General features: G+C 43.2%; 1 protein-coding gene across 1 annotated transcript; it reads right to left on the reverse strand.

Annotated features, from left to right (window-relative positions):
- Positions 1–2,298: 2,298 nt before the first annotated feature.
- On the reverse strand, positions 2,299–14,481 carry IYD (iodotyrosine deiodinase). Its single transcript, XM_069955013.1, has 5 exons — positions 14,214–14,481; positions 7,432–7,629; positions 5,955–6,114; positions 4,984–5,140; positions 2,299–3,685 (listed from the first exon to the last, which is right to left on the reverse strand). Exons 1-5 carry the CDS (start codon positions 14,401–14,403, stop codon positions 3,503–3,505), a joined length of 888 nt encoding a protein of 295 aa, XP_069811114.1. The 5' UTR covers positions 14,404–14,481; the 3' UTR covers positions 2,299–3,502.
- Positions 14,482–16,931: the final 2,450 nt, after the last annotated feature.

The following is a 16,931-nucleotide window of genomic DNA, read 5'->3' on the forward strand; positions in this document are numbered from 1 at the left end:
GCTTTTTTTATCATGAAAGTTGCAGTCATGGGCATATAGTTTATAGGGAGATAAAAGTAATGATTCCTGCCTCTTGGCTGATAGCTGTTTGCAAAGTTATAAAATCATGTTTTCCTTCTAAGCTCAGGCTGGACTGAGCTGCAACATTCATGCCTACCTCTCCCCTTTCTCTCCCTGCTTGTCTTCCAGAATGAAGTCTTGTATATCATCAGCCAGGGAAGGCAGGGGTGGGGGAGATAGGAGGTGTCAACACTGCAGCTTAGCTTCTTTCAACTCTGTGTGTGTGTGTTTTTGGGCTGAGTTCACACTACATATAACACTGGCCTTTCTGTGACCCTGCCAGGTCACAGAACGGCCGGTACTGCAGTACCGGTCGGATGATCTTGATTTCTGGTGAATTCGGATGTGGGCGCTTTCATGTGCGCCCGCATCCCAATTCCCTGCTGCACACAATGGAGAGTGCGACTGTAGATGCACGCTCCATTGTGTAAACTGACAGGTTCAATGAATAGTGGTCGCAGAAAACTGACATGTCAGTTTTTTGTGCAGCCGGATGGAATCCCGGCCGGAGTGTATACTATGTGAATATACTCCAGCCAGGATTCCATTCATTCACATACAATGTATGTTTTGTATAAATCACAGCCGTTGTTGCAAAATGTAACAACGGACGTGATTTATGCAAAACATACATTGTGTGAACATTGCCTTAAGATGCACATACAAATGAAAGAAGGAAAAAGAACAGAGGCTGTGAGATCTTCCAGTATAGACAGCATATCTGTATGATGACACAGATGGGGTCTAATACTATAAGGGGGCTCAAGCCTAACACTATTATGGGGGCACAAGCCTAACACTTATATGGGGGCACAAGCCTAACACTAATATGGGGGCACAAGCCTAACACTATATGGGGAAACAAGCCTAACACTAATATGGGGGCACAAGCCTAACACTATATGGGGGCACAAGCCTAACACTAATATGGGGGCACAAGCCTAACACTATATGGGGGCACAAGCCTAACACTAATATGGGGGCACAAGCCTAACACTAATATGGGGGCACAAGCCTAACACTAATATGGGGGCACAGTGGGGGCCTAAATCCTATTTTGAGGCACAGATGGGCCTAATACTATATGATAGCACAGACAAGGTCAAAGTACTATATGGGGGTACAACATGGGGGACTAGATAGACCCTGTGATCTTTTTCTGCCAACAATCTTCTATGTTTCTAAACTAAAACGTTGCTACGTTTCTGTTCGCTATAACAATTGTTGTGGGGGAGGGGGGGATCACTGAAGGGTGGGCCCAAAGAATGATCTCCTCTGGTGACGGGGATACTCCAGTCTGACACTATGTGTGGATGGTTTCATTATACTGCTATATGTTTAGCTGTATTACGGTAAAATAGTGCAATGACATGACAGTCGCTTCACTATGGAGAAAATGTTAGAGACAACTTGTGGGCGGCAAGAATCCTCAGCATGACATTAAGACAGGACAGTAAGATTGAGTCCAGTCCTGCTTCTCTCTAGTCACCAGAACAGCTGGGTGATTGTATATTCAGGTGTTGGTATAAATGATCAACACTAATCCCGAGATCCTGCCGGTCTAATGAAAGCCAGAGTTAGGTTACACAGTTAGGGGAACTTTCTTACTCTCTTTTTTCTAACCAGACGCTGTTAAGGACAGTCTCATTAACAAAGCAAAATGATACTCAGCTAAAGGCTGCCACCTAGTGGTGCAACATGGGAATAACAGCCAGAGCTCAGAGTGTGCAGCAGTGCAGGGGCAGCCAGGCAATTATTATCTATTAACATTCAGTTTATTCTGGACTGTATTTTGTGCACATACATTGGTAAATATTCACACATGTAGACTGACGTGCTTATTGACTTCCCACAGATCACCTTTATAGTATATTTTTATTGTAAATTTGCCTCCTAAATGCCAAAGTAAGCCTGGGTTTACACTGCGTTTTTGCAGTCCGTTTTATGCAAAAAAAAAAAAAAAGATGAAAAAACTGATGTATTTGTGTGCATCTGTTTTGACCCATTTTTCCATTGACTTCCATTATAAAAAGAATGATAAAAAAAAGAACGGATCAAATTTTTGGTCCACCACATTTTTGTGCTCGCTGAGCGGAATACCCCTTTTAGTTAGTTCTTTGTTACAATATAGGGAACTTATAGGGCATATTTAGGGGGCCTCATTGATTTCCTCCATTTTGGTGATTCGGTGTGAGCATTTTCTTATACAGGCTAAAGAGCAATGAATGCAGAGAATAATAAGACAATACATCAATGGCTTTATTGTGTGAACATTGTCTGGAAGTTTTATTTGACAAAGTATTGCAGCATCTGGGTATAAAATAGTACAATGCAAAAAATGTCTAAATCCAATTCTTGTATGGACCATGTTCTTGTACTTACTAAGCAATGGAGCAGAGCTCCTGGCCCAGCAAATAAGTGTCACCAAGTGGTAAGTGGTAATGCTGTACAGATCCACATAGCAGTATCACTTACCTCATAGCGAGAGAGAGCTATAGTAAGCAGTAATGCATAGTGCATTGTTACTGTACAGGACATGGACTTCTATCTTTGAGTAGTGTTCTATGACATTGGTGTAGGGTGCCCCCAAAACTATGTACAGAAGCAGAGACACCTATCAAAGACAGGAGTCCCTGCTCATGCACAGTAAGCTGCAATGCTCTATGCAAGGCTACTTACATTTCTTACATTCACTGAGCAGCAAGGTATACAATGTATGCCTCCCTGATCAGAGTACAGAAACAGGGACTCCTTTTAAATGACAGGCGTCCCTACTCCTGTATGAATCCAGATCAGCCATTGGATCTGAATCAAATTTGATATCTTCAAGCAAATCCTTAAAAAATGTTAATCTCTTATGTCTATTTTATAATTCAGTTACTTTGGATTGTCCAAACCAAACATCCACTGGGTGGACGGATATAAACCTTCACTATAGCCGCTCCTGTATCCATAATATTAACACAATGTAGAAGGATGCTGTATATGGTATATATGTTGTATATGGTGCATATGCTGTATATGCTATATATGGTGTATATGGTGTATATGGTGTATATTCTGTACATGGTGTATATTCTGTATATGGTGTATATGCTGTATATGGTGTATATGGTGTATATGTGTATATGCTGTATATGCTGTATATGGTGTATATTGTGTATATGCTGTATATGGTGTATATGGTGTATATGGTGTATATGCTGTATATGCTGTATATTGTGTATATGCTGTATATGGTGTATATGCTGTATATGGTGTATATTGTGTATATGGTGTATATGCTGTATATGGTGTATATTGTGTATATGGTGTATATGGTGTATATGGTGTATATTGTGTATATGCTGTATATGCTGTATATGGTGTATATGCTGTATATGGTGTATATGGTGTATATGCTGTATTTGGTGCTTGAATGGACATTGAACGCATGAAGTTTTTAAACAACCACCATGATGTCTTCCAGCGGCTTTCTCTGTAAGTCCGGTACGGTAGCGTCTTCTCTTGGATAACCAATTGGAAGCAACATGAGTAATTTTTCATTCACAGGACGCTGCAGTAACACTCTGAGCCGGGGGCCACAATTCAGAGGAGTTGTTGTTACTGTAACCAAACCTGCATTCTGGACACAAAGAATAATCGTAATTAGATAATGGTTCAACCATGAACAGATGTGTAAAAACATTGGAGATGAGCGAAGCTCCGAACCTGAACTCTCTGCATTATATTACCGGTGGCTGGGAAAGGTGGATGCAGCCCTAAGGCTTCCTGGAAAACATGGATACAGACATAGGCCATAGACTGTATCCATAATTTCCCAGACTCCCTAGGGCTGCATCCAACTTCTTCAGTCACCGGTAACCAAATGTAGAGAGTTTGGGGGAAACTGAGTGTGCATGAGGTTCGCTCATCTCTAAAAAAACATATATTTTCCATTTGAATAGGGTTGAATTGCAAAACTAGACACAGGCATTGGATAAGAAAGCAGACACCATTTTTCTAATCTCATACAATCCATCTAACATTAAAGTGTACCTGTCATTTAAAAAAAAATCATCATAAAGACATCATAGAGATATCATGGAGACATGTGATAGAGACATCGTAGAGACATTATGGAGACATCATAGAGACATGCCATAGAGACATCATAGAAACGTGATAGAGACTTCATGAAGACATGTCACAGAAACATTGAGACTTGTCATAGAGACATTATGGTGACATGCTATAGAGGCATCATGGAGACATTATAGAGACATGTCCTAGAGACATCATAGAGACATGTCATAGAGACATCATGGAAACATGTGATAGAGACATGATAGAGACATGTCAGAGACATTATAGAAACATGTCATAGAGACATCATGGAGACATGTCAGAGACATTATAGAGACATGTCATAGAGACATCATGGAGGCATGTCATAGAGACATCATGGAGACATATCCTAGAGACATGTCATAGAGTCATCATGGAGACATTTGATAGAGACATGTCATAGAGACATCATAGAGACATTTCATAGAGCCATCATGGATACATATGATAGAGACATCATGAGGACATGTCATAGAGACATCATAGAGAGATGTTGAAAGTTTTGATTGGTCCATGTCTGAGTGTTCACACCCGTACCGATCGGGAGAACTAGCCTCTTCCTCTCCCCGCTCTGTGTAAGAAAAAGAAAACAGGCTCCATAGAGCTCCATTATAAGCCCAACTTTTTTTTCTACACAGAGCAGGGAGTGGACCTTACCGCAGCACAGTCCTCTCCCGGCTCATACTGCAGATCAGTACGGGTATGAACACTCAGACTTGGACCTATCAAAACTTTTGGCGTCAAAGTTACACTTTAAGGTTATGTTCACACATAGTATTTCAGACAGTAGTTTAGTCCGTCCATCTGTTTACTAGCCTGAATGGCAGCCAGGAGGATCCCGCATGCTATGGACACACTGATCTCATTATAATAATGGGTCTTCTTTCTGTTGTCTGAAAGAATTCCATAGACTTGTTTGAAGATCAGAATTAAATAAGGTGCAGCATCCAAATATTCCTTAATCCAGTTGGTTCTGAAATGACATGAATACAATCTAACAGTAATTTATGAACAAGCAAAGTGATTATACTACAGTGTGACTGTCATTTCAGACACAAAAAGTACCAGCTTAAACCGCCCAGGAGGAAACTTTTTTACTAAATAAAACCTTAAAATCACTTGTATTATTGATTTTTATTGATTTCTGAAAAATGATTTTAAATTGACAGTTACTGCTTTAGGGTTAATTCACACGGGGCGTCTCCCACAAGAAATACGCAGCTAATCCGCAATACATGTATTAATAATAATAAGAATAATATGTGAATTGCGGATTAGCATGCGGATTTCTTGTGCGAGACTCCCGGCGGATCCGCCTGTGTGAATTTACCCTTAAGGGCCTATTACACAGGCCGATTACCAGCCAGGAGTGTCGCTAGAAATGTTTCTGTGGTCGATAATCGATAAAGTGACACCGATCAGCCGAGGACAGGGCAAATGCCCGATTATCGTCTGATTGGGTTTTTAGAGCAGGCTTTCAAATTTATCGTTGTTCGGAAATCGGCACACATCTTCCTGTGTAAACAGGGTTATGTATGTCCGATAGCACAGACACATACATATCCCAGAATCCAATACATACATATCTGTGCTGTCAGTTTCCCGGGCTGCACAAACAATACAAGGATCATTCGTGCAGCCCAGACCCCTCAGTCTCACTGATCGCTGCTTGTTTGCGCCATATGTAAAAGGAGTATGGCTATCAGGCTATCTTCTAGTATATGTTTATTTTTCTACAGTAAACCCATTAAGAAACACAAAAAAATACACCCTTTGATGCGACTTACTTCAACTTTTTTAGATCATTCACCCATTTGTCTCCCATTCTTTTCCGGTAGTTTATTTCCTCCTCTTCTTCAATAATTTCTCTAATCTTATGTTTCACTTCTGGATCTTCTACAACCACAAATGTCCATGGCTCAGTGTGAGCTCCGCTAGGAGAGGTCCCTATATAATTATGCAAAAAAAAATATTATAACTATTTTGATTATTTTTAACCCACATTAAAAGGATTTTCCCATCTCGTAAAGGTTGCTTTCTGGCCCCTTACAAGCTGTTTGTGGCTCGCGGAGGTGGTCAGAAAACAAGTTATACAATTGACATAATTCACACTGACCTTAATAAGATTTGTAAAAATGGCGTATGCTGTCTATGCAACTCCAGAAACTACATAAACATTGCAGCTCGCGGGGTTACGCCACTTGCACAGCTCCCATTGAAATCAATGGAATTATTCAAATTGGTCAATTCTTGAACTTTTTTTTTTGTTTTTTTTGGGGTGGGGTGGGGTGCGGGTAAATAAGGCTCATCAAACGGACAGGAGTGTTGTTGGTTTTTTTTGTTGTAAGAAGGCAGACCCTTTTCTTTTCAATATTACACAGCCCCTTGAATGACTATTCCATTCTATGCCAAAGAACAAAGATGGTTGCGACTTTGGCTTTGAACTTTGCTTAAAGTGATACTGCCCCCCCCCTCCCTTACTCTATGTGGTTCTCCGCACCATCCACAAGCTTAGATGCTGTACATTTAATATATACCTGGATAACACTTGTCTGTGTCTTCCTGCCCTAAAATCACTTTACATTATCGTCATGACAGTTGGGTTCCCTCCCCAGCCAAGTGATAGGGCCTAACTGCCGCAAAGCCCCACCCAGTTGACACTGTTAAGCAATTAAATGAATCAAGAGTAAAGGGGGTTACAGCATGACCCTATCGACATGGATAGAATATACATGTCTAATATCTTAATCTGTTTTTATTTTCTCATTGTAATTTTTTTATTTCACTTTTTTGTACATGGCTATGGGGGCGGCCATATTGCCTGAGCTGTTTTTAACAGTATTTATTACTTTACAGCAAGACTCATGGATATAGACGACAATAGACAGGATACGTCCCCTTGAGATGAATCTGAAACATTATTGAGCGCACTCTGTGACCTGTGAAGAGGTCATTCCACAGGGAGCTGCTATTGTCTCCTCTATCTACTGGTGTCACATGACGCTGCAATGCTGTACAGATCACTTTACAGCAGCCTCCTCTTATTGCCACAGACACAACAGGAAGTCTCAGCTTAGTTTTATCCCCATCGGTGAGAATGAAACTGCTTAGGATTATTTTATAATTTAGGGAGAAAAATGGAAAATTAGAAAAATTGTCACCAAAAATTCTTAAAAAATCTGTTTAACATACAAACATTATAGAATAAGTCATTGCCTGATGACACATTCCCTTAACAATAAATAATTCAGTAAAAAAAAGGACCTGCTGCCAGAATGATGTTGTCGATCACCTCTCTGGGAACGGCTTCATCGCTGATAAACCTCACAGATCTCCGCTGCTTCAGCATTTCATAAAATTCCTTTGATCTTTTTGACATTTCCTCTTCAGGATAACGTCTTGGGGTAAAGGGAACGTGTAAGAGCTCTTCTTCATCCATATCTGGCCACTCATTCTTCCCTTCTGAAAAGATACATGATAAAGTAGTTATAATGAAGAAGTTATATTTACCTGCCCTCGTGCCCCCGCAGCGCAGTGTCACCGCTCCCGATCCCGGTTGTAACGATCCGGTTCAGAGATGCCTACCTAGCTAACCATTGGCTGGGACAGAACATCTCTGCAGTCACTGACTGGCTGAGTGGGTGGTTCCTGCCGGGTCATAACAACACAGGAACTGAAATAAAACTGAAGACCGGAGGCTGACATTTACCTGGTGGCATTGTGCTGCAGGGGCATGGGGATGGGTAAATATAACTTCTTTATTTTTACTTTTCGCTGGAGTTCTCCTCTAAAGGAGAACCCCGGTGAAATTATTTATTAAAGTATTGCATTGCCCCCCAAAAGTTATACAAATCCCCAATATACACTTATTACGGGAAATGCTTATAAAGAGCTTTTATACCTGCACTTACTACTGCATCAAGGCTTCACTTCCTGGATAACATGGTGAAGTCACTTCCTGGATAACATGGTGATGTCACTTCCTGGATAACATGGTGAAGTCACTTCCTGGATAACATGGTAAGCCACTTCCTGGATAACATGGTGAAGTCACTTCCTGGATAACATGGTAAGTCACTTCCTGGATAACATGGTAAGTCACTTCCTGGATAACATGGTGAAGTCACTTCCTGGATAACATGGTGATGTCACTTCCTGGATAACATGGTGATGTCACTTTCTTGATAAGATGGTGATGTCACTTCCTGGATAACATGGTGATGTCACTTCCTGGATAACATGGTGATGTCACTTCCTCGATAACATTATGATGTCACTTCCTGAATAACATGGTGATGTCACTTCCTGGATAACATGGTGATGTCACTTCCTGGATAACATGGTGATGTCACTTCCTGGGTAACATGGTGACGTCACTTCCTGGATAACATGGTGATGTCACTTCCTGGATAACATGGAGATGTCACTTCCTGGATAACATGGTGACGTCACTTCCTGGATAACATGGTGATGTCACTTCCTGGATAACATGGAGATGTCACTTCCTGGATAACATAATGATGTCACTTCCTGAATAACATGGTTATGTCACTTCCTGGATAACATGGTGATGTCACTTCCTGGATAACATGGTGACGTCACTTCCTGGATAACATGGTGATGGTGATGTCACTTCCTGGATAACATGGTGATGTCACTTCCTAAATAACATGGTGATGTCACTTCCTGGGTAACATGGTGATGTCACTTCCTGGATAACATGGTGATGTCACTTCCTGGATAACATGGTGATGTCACTTCCTGGATAACATGGTGATGTCACTTCCTGGATAACATGGTGATGTCACTTCCTGGATAACATAATGATGTCAATTCCTGAATAACATGGTGATGTCACTTCCTGGATAACAGGGTGATGTCACTTCCTGGATAACATGGTGACGTCACTTCCTGGATAACATGGTGATGTCACTTCCTGGATAACATGGTGATGTCACTTTCTTGATAAGATGGTGATGTCACTTCCTGGATAACATGGAGATGTCACTTCCTGGATAACATGGTGATGTCACTTCCTGGATAACATAGTGATGTCACTTCCTGGATAACATGGTGATGTCACTTCCTGGATAACATGGTGATGTCACTTCCTGAATAACATGGTTATGTCACTTCCTGGATAACATGGTGATGTCACTTCCTGGATAACATGGTGACGTCACTTCCTGGATAACATGGTGATGGTGATGTCACTTCCTGGATAACATGGTGATGTCACTTCCTAAATAACATGGTGATGTCACTTCCTGGGTAACATGGTGATGTCACTTCCTGGATAACATGGTGATGTCACTTCCTGGATAACATGGTGATGTCACTTCCTGGATAACATGGTGACGTCACTTCCTGGATAACATGGTGATGTCACTTCCTGGATAACATGGAGATGTCACTTCCTGGATAACATGGTGACGTCACTTCCTGGATAACATGGTGATGTCACTTCCTGGATAACATGGAGATGTCACTTCCTGGATAACATGGTGATGTCACTTCCTGGATAACATAATGATGTCACTTCCTAAATAACATGGTTATGTCACTTCCTGGATAACATGGTGATGTCACTTCCTGGATAACATGGTGACGTCACTTCCTGGATAACATGGTGATGGTGATGTCACTTCCTGGATAACATGGTGATGTCACTTCCTGGGTAACATGGTGATGTCACTTCCTGGATAACATGGTGATGTCACTTCCTGGATAACATGGTGATGTCACTTCCTGGATAACATGGTGATGTCACTTCCTGGATAACATGGTGATGTCACTTCCTGGATAACATGGTGATGTCACTTCCTGGATAACATAATGATGTCACTTCCTGAATAACATGGTGATGTCACTTCCTGGATAACAGGGTGATGTCACTTCCTGGATAACATGGTGACGTCACTTCCTGGATAACATGGTGATGTCACTTTCTTGATAAGATGGTGATGTCACTTCCTGGATAACATGGAGATGTCACTTCCTGGATAACATGGTGATGTCACTTCCTGGATAACATAGTGATGTCACTTCCTGGATAACATGGTGATGTCACTTCCTGGATAACATGGTGATGTCACTTCCTGAATAACATGGTTATGTCACTTCCTGGATAACATGGTGATGTCACTTCCTGGATAACATGGTGACGTCACTTCCTGGATAACATGGTGATGGTGATGTCACTTCCTGGATAACATGGTGATGTCACTTCCTGAATAACATGGTTATGTCACTTCCTGGATAACATGGTGATGTCACTTCCTGGATAACATGGTGACGTCACTTCCTGGATAACATGGTGATGGTGATGTCACTTCCTGGATAACATGGTGATGTCACTTCCTAAATAACATGGTGATGTCACTTCCTGGGTAACATGGTGATGTCACTTCCTGGATAACATGGTGATGTCACTTCCTGGATAACATGGTGATGTCACTTCCTGGATAACATGGTGGTGTCACTTCCTGGATAACATGGTGATGTCACTTCCTGGATAACATGGTGATGTCACAACCAGACTCCCAGAGCTGTGCGGGCTGTGGCTGCTGGAGAGGATGATGGCAGGGGTATGCTCAGTGTCCTTCCAGTGCCCTGTGTCCCTCAGTGTCTTTCTGCTATTATCCTCTCCAGCAGCCACAGCCGCACAGCTCTGGGAGTCAGGTTGTGACATCACCATGTTATTCAGGAAGTGACATCACCATGTTATCCAGGAAGTGACATCGCCATTTTATCCAGGAAGTGACATCACCATGTTATTCAGGAAGTGACATCACCATTTTATCCAGGAAGTGACATCACCATGTTTTTCAGGAAGTGACATCACCATGTTATCCAGGAAGTGAAGCCTTGATGTAGTAGTAAGTGCAGGGAAAAAAGCACTTTATAAGTATTTCCCGTAATAAGTGTATATAGGGGATTTGTATAACTTTTGGGGGCAATACAATACTCTATTAAAAATTTTCACCGGTCATTGAATTTACGATTATATTAATTATTTCCGTCTGTTGTCCATAGACTTGCATGAAATTTGCATTTAAAACAACGGCGATTGCTTATACAGCCTGTAAACATAGCCAAAAACTCCATTGTCTCCAGCCATCAAATATAACAGCATCTGTTCTATACTAAAAGTGATGGATAGAGATGAGAAAATCTCAGGCACAATCAGGTTTGTCTGAACTCAAGCGTGAGGCACCATCAGCGGATGCAGAAGATGGATATTGCCCTAGGGGGTCCTGAAAAACATGGCTACAGCCTATGGCCTATGGCTATATCCATGTTTTTTAGCCCCCGTAGTAATAATCAAATGCTGCACACGAGTGCTCAAGATTTGCTCATCTCTAGTGGACATGCAAACCATCTGCTGATTGACAGGTGACTGCCTATACACAGCATGGATAGATAACTGCCAATCAGCAGCTGGTGGGTGGAGTTTTCTGCTTCTCATGAATATCCAGGACTGCTGGGCTCATGCACATAATGGAGAGGACTACTTATTGTCATGTTATTTAGTAGGGTATCTCAGAATTAGCTGCACAGAACAATGTAAGTGATACATCATTCTGTTCAGCTTCTCTGTCACTAGTGTATGCTTCCCTGAGATAGGACGCCATAAACCTACTGACAGAGTCTCTTCACCATTTTAAAATAAAATTCCTAGATTGCTATGTTAGGCCGGAACAGTGGTGCACATTTACTATGCCTAATGCACCAGGATTGGGAGCCTCGTGTGGGACACTGACAGTCTGACACATGTATCCTAAAGAATACAAACTCTATAATGATAAAGTGCAGGACACGTCATCAAATAATATGTCCGTTATAATAACATGGCCGACCACAAATCATAAACTATATCCAGCCTACCTTACTATGAATGCCCACTGTGAAGCCATATCATAAAGGGGATACCAACCCTCAACCTAAAGGTTATCTGTATATTTTGCGGATGTTACAAATGTTTCTTCCTTAAAGGGGTTATCCAGCGCTACAAAAACACGGCCACCTTCCCCCTACTGTTGTCTCCAGATTGGGTGGGGTTTCGAAGCTCAGTTCCATTGAAGTAAATGGAGCTTAATTGCAAACCGCACCTGACCTGGAGACAACAGTAGGGGGAAAAGTGGGCATGTTTTTGTAGTGCTGGATAACCCCTTTAAAGATTACGGATCCGCCAAAATTACGGACACTCCCATAGACTTCTATGTAGAATCCGTGCAGCAATTATGGCCCTGAATGGGACATGTGTTATTTTTGTGCGGCACAGATTGCAGATCTGCGGACCGTGTGAACACAACCCGATAGAAATCAAAGTGGTCATAATTTATGGATAAATTTATGGAACGTGTGAACAAGTACACGTACCGGATCCGCAGCGGATCCCTGCCCAGTAAACTCTATGGGCAGACAAACTCGCAGCATACATCCCGCTGCGAGTTTGTCAGCAGCCTGCCCCGTTAACCCCCCCGCTCCGGTTTCAAGGGTTCCCAGCACGTCCCGCTAGGCCAATCTGCACTGCCCCATCGCAGCGCACTGATTGGCTGAGCGGGATGTGAAGACACCAGGGGCCCCAAAGCAAGCCGGAGCGTGGACCAGGTGATATATAGGCTCCGGTGGCGGGGGGGTTAACCGGGTGGGATGCTGACAAACTCGCAGCTGTACACATATACTGCTGCTAGTTTGTTTGCCCATAGAGTTTACTGGGAAGAGATCCGGAGCGGATCCGATACGTGTGAACGTACCCTAATAGTTAAAATAATGGTTAAAGTGATACTGTCACCCCCCCTCTGCCCCCCAAGGGCCACTTAACACGTAGTAAAATCGGTGTGACACTGTTTCTCTATGGGAGGACTCCGGCACCTCCGCTTCTGTCACTCTCCGCTCAAAGAATTAATGAAAATGAAAATTATCTGTGTCCTTAAGGGGTTAATAGCTCACTAACTAATTTGATTAGCATGAGCCAAGCTAGCAGGCATGACCAAAGCCAGTTATCATGTGACCAATGCATCTTTCATACATTTGACTACTGGGAGTGGTATAGACACAGCTGTATTGTTAATCCTGGCATTGATGATATACCTGCATGCAAAGAACAAAGAACATGCAATTCCCAAACACAGTGTAAAGTGCTAAGCAAGGTATTCCTCAGCCATGTGACAATGTTATACATAAAGTAGCTGGGATACGGGTACCAGGACACTGCAGACTTGAGACGTCACATCTCAAGCCCGCGTCAGTGACCAGGAAGCGTCCAGGCAGAACGGACCGGAGCGACGCGATCTGGGACACGGCGCTGGAACTGGGAACGTAAGGGGACATCATTGCCCTCCTCCACTTCCTCCCCGGCCATAGACAAAAAAGCCCCCCAGCCCGGAGTACCCCTTTAAGGTCTAATGTGAGGAAACCCCTTTAAAGTGGTAGTTCACATATCCACTGGTGCCAGAAAGTGCCAGAGCTTTGTAATTTAATTCTATTTTTTTTTTAAATCTCACTTTCCAGTACTTATCAGCTGCTCTATGTCCTGCAGGAAGTGGTGTTTTCCTTCCAGTCTTGAGAGCAGGAGAGATTTTCTATAGGGATTTGCTGCTGCTCTAGACAGTTCCTGACATGGACAGAGGAGGCAGCAGAGAGCACTGTGTCAGACTGGAAAGAATATACCACTTCCTGCAGGACATACAGCAGCTGATAAGTACTGGAACACTTGAGATTTTTTTAAAAGAAGTAAATTGCAAATCTCTGGCACTTTCTTGCACCAGTTCATTTGAAAGAAAAACATTTTTGGGTACGTTCACACTTACCGGATCTGCAGCTGATTTTCTGCAGCTGATTTTCTGCTGCGGATCTGCAGCAGATTTCATTTAAATAACTGAACACAGCATCAAATCTACACCATCAAATCTGCTGCAGATCTGCTGCGGATCCTGTAGGTGTGAACACACCCTCATTCTTGTGAAAATCCCTTTTATCTAGTTTAACCTAAACTTGGCCACAGTATCTACGATCTACAAAGCCTAATACAAGTCTCTTACCATCTTCCTCTGTTGGGGTCTCTGTGCTGTCCTGCAGGTCTTCATCCACCCACGGACGGGATTCTACTTTGGCCGTCGTTTCACTTTTTTCCTTTTTGCCATCAGTTTTCTTTATACTTTGCAATATAATAACTATTAGCACACATATAACCGCAAGAAAAAACGGACTCAAAAATGAGAAAACGGCCATGGATTCCTCCCTCGCGCTTAGAGACAACTCGATCCCTGTGCTGTTCTTTTGCTTTAGAGAGGTGGGAGGACTTTAGCCCGGGTTACACAATACGCTGGGAAGCTTGTGACAACTGAACTCTTAACTTGTTCTGGCTCAGCGAGGAGGAAAGAAGGGTTTGCAATGTTGATATTGACTTTTTGAAGGGGGGGGGAGGGGCGAGATCCTTACATATAATAATACATAATAATATTTGCGCAAAAACTGTAACGTAAACTGTGTATTTATGTATGTGAATGTGGGTGTATATGCTTCTAGTTGTGCACGTTTGTTAATGTATATTATGGAGGAGATTTATCAACCATGGTGTAAAGTGAGACTGGCTCAGTTGCCCCTAGCAACCAATCAGATTCCACCTTTCATTTTCCATAGAGCCTGTGTGGAATCTGATTGGTTGCTAGGGGCAACTGAGCCAGTTTCACTTTACACCATGTTTAATAAATCTCCCCCTATGTGTGTATGTGTGGTTCTGTGTAGGATCAGTGTCAGTACTTGGTATAGCCCACGAGACGGCGAGAGGCGCTGACAGCGCTCGTTTGCTCCTCGCTGCCGCCGCTATTCCTCGTGGCAGCAGTGAGCGGGTGAGTGTGGGAGGGGCCATGGGTAGGTGCGGGGGACTGCCCGGGTGATCGCTAGATCGTCTGAGCAGCCCATAGAGGATAGCGGCGGTCTGCTGCCACCGCTCCTATTCCACAGAGCGACGGCAACGCTGCTATATCAGTCGTTTGTCTTTCAACATGTTTGAAAGACAAACGACGCAACGATAAGCTGACATGTACGATGTCGGCTGATCGTTGCCTCCTATTTCACAGGACGTTTATTGGCTGTAACGGACGAATACGGCCGATAATCTTTCCGTGGAACAGGGCCTTAAGTCTTGCCAAATGCTGGGGACCAATAACAGAAGGAGGGGTCACTATTGCTCTTTGCTCTCTATTTTGCAGTCTGTATAGTGTCCTATAGTTTATAGGACAGTTATAAAAACTACAAAAAACAGCACTGTTTCCATGGCTAAAAGGGTTAAAGGGGTTGTCCAGCACTACAAAAACATGGCCACTTTTCCCCCTACTGTTGTCTCCAGGTCAGGTGTGGTTTGCAATTAAGCTCCATTTACTTCAATGGAACTGAGTTTCAAAACCCCACCCAAGCTGGAGACAAGAGAGGGGAAAAAGTGGCCATGTTTTTGTAGCGCTGGATAACCCCTTTAAAGGACAATTGGACCATTGGAGCTTACCCTGTTTCCCCGAAAATAAGTCAGTGTTCTATATTAATTTTTGCTCCCAAAGATGCCCTAGGTCTTATTTTCAGGGGATGTCTTATTTTTCTACGAAGAAAAGTTCACACGTCACATGCACAGCAGAGACAGAGTGTACAGTATGGCGGCTTCTGTCCACCAGGGGGAACTCACCACTCCACACTCATACAGCATAGCAGGGACCATGTACGGTGTGGCGGCTTCTGGCCACCAAGGGGAGCTCACCACACCAGACTTGTACAGCACAGCAGGGACATCATACGGTATGAAGGCAGGTGACGGCATAACTACATCTGGCGGTAGGGGACAACAGGGATGACGGCAGACAATAGGTGTTTTGAAGTGACGGCCGCAGAAGGGAACATCAGGGTTAGCAGCAGGTGATAATCTTCATGTCCTACATGCAGCTGCTCTGTGGTGACAGTCGGGCATGATGGCGATGGGTTAAAGAAAATCCCAGCTGCATGCTCTGGTGTTCTGTCTGGCGGGCATACAACCAAACAAAAACTTTGCTAGGTTTTACTTTTGGAGGAGGCCTTATATTTAGTAATTCAGCAACCGATTTTGGTGTTTGTGGGACTTCCTCTTTAAAGGGGTACTGTCACCCCCCTTACTCTATGTGAAGCCCCGCCTAGTTTACACTATTAACCAATGAAATAAAGCAAGTCAAGGGGGTGACAGTATCACATTAAAGAGACTCTGTACCCACAATCTGACCCCCCCAAACCACTTGTACCTTCAGATAGCTGCTTTTAATCCAAGATCTGTCCTGGGGTCCGTTCGGGAGGTGATGCAGTTATTGTCCTAAAAAACAACTTTTAAACTGGCAGGCCTGTTCCCTACGGGCGTGGCCTAGATTGTGTATGCATTAGGCTGGCACACCCTCTCTGTCCCTCCTCCCCGCCCTCCTCATCATTAGGAATGCTTAAGGCAGATTGCCTCCTATTCATCACATGGGCACATGGGCTGGATCGTTAAGGCACCTGTGCAATGTTCAGCATGGAAAAAATGTTTCAGTGGCATTCCTAATGATGAAGAGGGTGGAGAGGAGGGGCGGAGGGGTGGTGCAAAGTTAGGGCACAGATAATCCTGTTGGGCATGGGGCTGCAAGTTTAAAAGTTGATTTTTAGGACAATAACTGTATTACCTGCCGAACGGACCCCAGGACAGATCTTGGATTAAAAGCAGCTATCTGAAGGTACAAGTGGTTTGAGGGGGGGAAGGTCAGATTGTG

This window comes from Dendropsophus ebraccatus, chromosome 15 (genome assembly GCF_027789765.1).
Source record: "Dendropsophus ebraccatus isolate aDenEbr1 chromosome 15, aDenEbr1.pat, whole genome shotgun sequence".
Taxonomy (NCBI): domain Eukaryota; kingdom Metazoa; phylum Chordata; class Amphibia; order Anura; family Hylidae; genus Dendropsophus; species Dendropsophus ebraccatus.